General features: G+C 49.1%; 1 protein-coding gene across 1 annotated transcript in view; it reads right to left on the reverse strand.

The window, feature by feature from the left end:
* CNMD (chondromodulin) overlaps positions 1-5,444 on the reverse strand; it is a 33,320-nt gene extending 27,876 nt beyond the window's left edge. Inside the window, exons 1-2 of the mRNA XM_049647023.1 lie at positions 5,157-5,444; positions 4,597-4,737 (exon numbers count right to left, since the gene is read on the reverse strand). Coding sequence (XP_049502980.1) covers positions 4,597-4,737; positions 5,157-5,309 — 294 coding nt within the window. The 5' untranslated portion in view covers positions 5,310-5,444. The remainder of the gene's footprint in view (positions 1-4,596; positions 4,738-5,156) is intronic.
* Positions 5,445-6,091: the final 647 nt, after the last annotated feature.

The following is a 6,091-nucleotide window of genomic DNA, read 5'->3' on the forward strand; positions in this document are numbered from 1 at the left end:
GGACAGGCATATGGTGTTGTAGGGCATTATGTTATGAGACGTGTCGGGGAAGAAGGGACGGAGACTTGGCCTCAGCAAAGAGCACTGGCCCAGGAATCAGAAAAACAAGTGGCCACCCCACTTATCCCTGGGTCTTGAGAGTTGCTTTGGGCATAAAATAAAGAAGTTGGCCCTCATAGACGGTTCTCGTTTATGTCCTTGGAGCTCTGAGGTTTCACAGCGGTGGCCCACAGGTGAGGGTGGCAGAGCAGGTGGGGCTGTGATGTGGTCCTTTCTCTCCTGTTCATCTGCAATTTAACTAGGTGGCTCTGCTTGTTGTCTCTTTTATGTTTTGGATTTTTAAGTAAGATCTTAAGAAAAATAATTCCATGCAATATACATATTTTTAGTTTATGACTAAATTACATGGTCCAAAGGGCTCTCTTAGTTTAGACAACTTGTTAGTATACTAACTTAAAAAATAATTTACACACTGCTCCTGCTCAGTATGCTGCTGCCATGCTAGAACTTTCTCTGTGTTGTGGCGTAGTGGGTGGGTCTTGTCTTCCCTTCCTCCCCCTTCCCTCTCCTCCCCTTCCCCTATCTTTCCTCTTTATTTTTCTGACTTAGAAGCATATGTGTGTGTGTGTGTGTGTGTGTGTGTGTATACATACACATATATCTTATATATAACATACAAGATATAAAATCTTTAAAGAGGAAGGACTAAGAACTGATGAGAGCCACTTGCTATTTAGTGTCAGGTCAGTAGGTCAGAACTGCAAATAGCTCAGATTCAATTCAAGTCCAATTTTCTCCGTCATTATGAAGAAAGAGGGCTACATGGACAAACACTGGAAGAAGTATTTGATATTACTGGAGCATTACTTGTAGAAAACTCATTATCACAAGACCCATGGAGCACAGTTTTATTTTACCAGCAGAGAAGTAGAAATGGCTTGGCTAGCCAGTACCCTTTCGGGCACCGGCCTTCATTCAGCGGAACAGAAGATACCAGCACACTGTTTCAGCTAACTGTGGGTCAGTGCCCTTCCTTCCGTCCTGGTGAACTTCGATCCCTGCAGCACACTGTCCTCCGGGCTTGCCTGATCCTGAGAACCACTTCTGGAGTTTCTGATTTAGGGGGGCTGGAGCAGCGCCCACCAGCCTGTGTTCACTTTGCATCTCAGGTGGTCCTTCTGATCAGCCCAGTTTGGGAAACCTGTTTTCTTTGGCTGGGTCCGTGCTTTTTGCAGGTAAGATTTAGAAAGCAGGTTCTGTTCTGTCCCTGTGCTCTCTGAGCAGCCACTGTTCACATGGGCTAAGGATGACTGTCAAAAGGAGTATGGCAGACAACATTTGTTGGAGTTCCAGCCACAAGCATCCTTCACTCATGCAGTAAGAGGCTGTGTGTGTGTGTGTGTGTGTGTGTGTGTGCGTGTGTGTGAGAGAGAGAGGGAGAGGGAGAGAGAGAAAGCATTGCACATAAGCTTTTACTATTAAGGCAATGCAAGATCTCAGAAATGAACAGTTTGTAAGTTCTTAGCAGATCTTAAGGAGACAAAATTCTAACACTAGGAGAGTGGTTTGTGGTCCTAATTTTATTTCCCTCCACCACCACCCCACTACCTTTGTGCCAGCAGAAGCTCCCTAACTAGACACAGGTATTGCATCATTTGTTTTTTTCTTATTATTTATTTAGGTTAATTAATTAATTGACAGGGAGAGAGAGAGTGAGGGGGAGGGGAAGAGGGAGGGAGACAGAGAGAGAGAGAGAGAGAGAGAGAGAGAGAGAATATCCCAAGCAGGCTCTGCACTCCACACTGAGCCCCATGCAGGGCTCAATCTCACAACGGTGAGATCATGACCTGAGCCAAAATCAAGAGTTGGGAGGCTTAACCAACTGAGCCACCCAGGTGTCCCGGGTATTGCATCATTTGTAATGTAGCTTTAGCCCATTCTTTATGAGGAGCACACTGTCTCCATGGGGCAGCAGTGAGAGGTCTGTGCCCTCCTGAAGGGAATGGCGGGAGGGTAAATAGTCCACAGTTATTTCCAAAGTACTGGGCCCTACGCTCCGAAGGAGACTGGGCTGGTGGAGCAGGAATCACCTTGTCTGCTCTGAGCCGGTGGAGCTGTGGGGCATTTTCTAAGTACAATGAAGTTTATTGTTTGCCAAAATTCTGCTCAATATGGTGCTTTTTACAGCCAAGAATATTTGCTAATGAGTTTCTAATGACGTCTGGGTTCTATAAGATGAATTACATAACATTTGGGACAATATCTAGAAAAATCAGTCTGAGAACAAAGGCCCCAAGCAATGATCTCATCCCCTCATCCCACAAGGTAGGATGGTCAGCTATCTCATATTGGCAAGGCTATCCCAGATTTCAATGCCTGTTCCGTTTCGATAACGTGGGTGAGACCTGGCTTTGAAATTTGAGCTCCGTCCCTTGTTCCCAGTTATTAGCACTCTGATGTTTCCACAGTCCTGCAGCTGACTTCCAGTAAACCTGTCCTAAGGGGATTTACCCATATGAAAGGGATAGGAGGTGAATTACAGCTGGTTCTCCTCTATAAGCTAATATAGAAGAACAGAGGCATGGATAATCCCCAAAGAGTGGGCAGTCCATTTGGTGGGGGATATCTTTTTGTTTGACAGAGACTTACCTTTCTGGATTACATTATGTCTGGGCTATTTACACTTCCAGGGAAAGTGGCCCTGTGCATGTACTATGCATAGATGGTGCCACACGTACTCTATTTTGTGTTTTGTGATTTGTTTTTCAGACTTGGGTGAGATAGATCAGCGCCAAAAATTTTGGGAGTAAAAAATGTCTACCATGATTTTATTCATTCTTCTGCCTGTAGAGGAAATAGCAACAACTTCATTTTTGGCCAGAAAATGTGATTCACTATTCCTCTGTATTCTTAGAATTTAATACTGCTTGCTCTCTTGGACCAGACTCTTGGGGTAAAGTAGAAGATGAAAAGAGGGAGCCCTACTTAGTCAGTATGATCATTCCATCTCTCTTTTTAGAAGCTTGTCAGTTAGTTGTGTTTGCCTTGAATAATTAAATGCCAAATGGTATTCATTTTAATATACATCATGCCTAAAATATTTACCCTCCAAAAAGCAAAGCTATTTTTATCTCCAAATGACCTGTACCACTGAGGTTCTGTCATCGAAAAGACAGCTTTTACATTCGAATACCATACAATTTCCCAAAGGGTGACAATCAGAAACCCTGCTATTAATGGAGATGTAGATCTTGAAATTGTTCTCCTGTTCAGATTTGCTGCTTTCAAACATGAGCATTTGGCCTAACTTTTCTATTTAAAATACAAATACATTACAGCACTTTTCAAATACACACAAAAATACTGTGCAATTCTGATCTTACAAATCGATGCTTGTAAATTTGATATAGTCTCTAAAACAGACTCAGCGCTAAATGGCATGATTATCTACAGTAGGCATTTGAGTTAAAAATACAAATTATGCAGTGACTGCGGAAGATGTGATGTGTAAAATGGTTGAATTGCTTTCAGCACCATTTTCTCTAAGTACTGGAATTCGTTCATGCTTTGAGTTTCATGGTTGGGGGGGTTGTTCCCCCGCAAACAGCAGCCACAGCTCCTCTGAGGGAAGTGATTAAGAAACAGCCCTTTGTGTGCACCCTGGAGATGGAATTCTTTTCCATTAGTCGAAATAAGCTTATACCAGGCCTGGCAATGGTCATCAAGATAAAATGTCCCCCTTTACATAGGTGAACAAAATTCAGAGTATTTAGAGAACACCCTGGAACTCTGCCCAGTCAGGCTAGAAGCGGTTTTTATTCTCCTTGAGAGATGGTGGAGCTATAAAATAGTTACATACAAAGAAAGTGGGACAGCAGTTAGTGAAACATTTACCGCTAAATCACACGTGACTAGGCCAGACTTGATTTTTAAAGAGATTTGCCACCTTTAAGGAATTTTTTTTTCCTTAGGGCAAGAGAGAAGGGAGCATTCATGGATAGGTCATATGCAATAAACAGACAAAAACTCCTGAAAATTCAAATTCATTCCCAATACTGGGTCTGAATGTTACTCCACTATCTTTGTCCTAGGTTCTTAAAGTCACAGCCCTTTTCAGCTGGGAGAGGTCCTACAGATCATTGAATTCCATTTCTAACCCAAGGGATGAGGCCAGAGGGGTGCAGTGCCTCACCCACAGTCACACAGTCACACGACTGCAAGCGATCCGCTGAGACCGGCAGAAAACGGCTTTCCCCTACCTGTCCATGGATTTCCCCGCTACTCTACCTTTTAATATTCTCTGTTAAAACCCTGACTTGCTTTTCTACAAAGTAGCCAAGAGCAGAGAGCAGCGCGGCCGTGTGGGAGGGAAGAAGGGAGAAGGTGCCCCGAGGGGACCCAGAGGAAAGCTCGAGCTGGGGCGAGCCGCCTGCTCCGGCCCTGCGCTCTGGCTCCACCTAGAGGTGAACGTGCGGGTGACAGCGAGGACCCCTCCGCCCCGCGCGCCTCCCGGCCCCGCGCGCCTCCCCGCCCCGCGCACCCGCACTCGCCCTTGCCCTCGGGTCCGCACTCCTGAGCGACGCCCTCTGGACTTACGTGATTGTCGCTCCCCTTCCAGAAGTAGAAGGCCCCGATGGTCCCGAAGAGCAGCAGCACCGCCCCCGAAATGAGAACCACAGCTCCGAGCTTGAGCAGCCGCGCGGGGCTGGAGGGCTTCACGGTCACCGTGGCGTACGCCTGAGGACCGGGGCCGGGGTGGGGGGAGCACAGGTCACGTCTGCGCCGCGCCGCCTGGGACTCGGGGCTGGGGTGGGGGACGGCGCGCCCCCTTTCGCGGCGCTCCCTCCCGAAGGTCCCTTGAACTCAGCGTGGATGTACGATAAGCAAACTTTTGGCGGAGCAGGGCCATCGCCCCGCGGCTCTGCACCTTCCGCCGGCCACGGTACGCCTGCTCCTGGGTCCCGGCCCACGCTCCCCTTCCCACTGGTCTGCGGATCCCGGGCCCCCTGCACACGCGCATATTTGGGGACCCACCTCCCACATTCGGTGGCACAAATCCCTGACTCCGGGCAGTCGATCCAGGCACCCGCGCAAAGGCCCGGCCCTGCGTGTCCACTGACCCGGCAGCGGGACCGGGGATTCGGAGCTGTACTCACCGGGGGACTACAAAACTCGACGTCGTCAGGCCCCACTAGGGCGATGGGAACTTTGTCGGAGTTTTCTGTCATGGCTGTGGCCGGAGGTGCGAGACGCTGGGAGGCTCCGCGCGCGCCCTGGGCTCTGTCCCGCTGCCCCAAAGCGCCGGGCATTTCAACGCCGCGCACACGCGCGTGCACACAGCGTGCCCCGTCCCGCCCGGGCCAGCCCCGCGGTTCCCACCCCTTCCAGCGCCTCGCCCTCTCTCCTCCCTTCCCTCTCCCGCCCCAGCAGCAGTGTGAACTAGTCCTGCATTCCGGACGTCCCCCCTTCCCGCTCTCTCCGGTCTACTGCGCCCCCGCCCCAAACACCCTGAGTGTGGCACGGTGGGGTGGAGATGGGGAGGGATGGGTAGACCGGGAATGCTGAGTCCTGCGATCTCAAGAAATGGGAAAATGCAAGGACTCTTTTTACCATCCAACCATCTCCTAAAATGTCAGAGGACTCTACTGTGATACCCAGCTGGAGGCCCATTTCCTGCCTTTGTGTGTGCCTTGGGAGCTGGTGGAACAGGACAGAATGGAGAGCAGAGTTTGGCATCGCTGGAGGGCCCCTGGGACTAGAGCATGGAGCAGGGCCTTGGAGATGGCCCTTGCCACCCCTGTCTCTAGGAGGTCTAGGAGAAGGTCTAGCAGGAGGGTACAGCGGTAGCAAAGGTGAAAGCCAAGCAAAGGGGACTCGGGGGAAGGAGCTGGGGAGATCAGAGTAAGAGTGCCTTCTTTTTGGTTGACTAAGTTAAAGAACAAACAAATCAACAATGGCAACGTGGGTACCCCCCCCCCCCAAAAAAAACATTATGTCCAAAGGAATAACTAAAACATGTATTTTTTAAAGAAGCAGAACGGGGAGAGTATTTTTTCACTTTGGAAATGCCATCTGCCAGTACTAGCATGAC

This window comes from Panthera uncia (genome assembly GCF_023721935.1).
Source record: "Panthera uncia isolate 11264 chromosome A1 unlocalized genomic scaffold, Puncia_PCG_1.0 HiC_scaffold_16, whole genome shotgun sequence".
NCBI classification, from domain to species: Eukaryota; Metazoa; Chordata; class Mammalia; order Carnivora; family Felidae; genus Panthera; species Panthera uncia.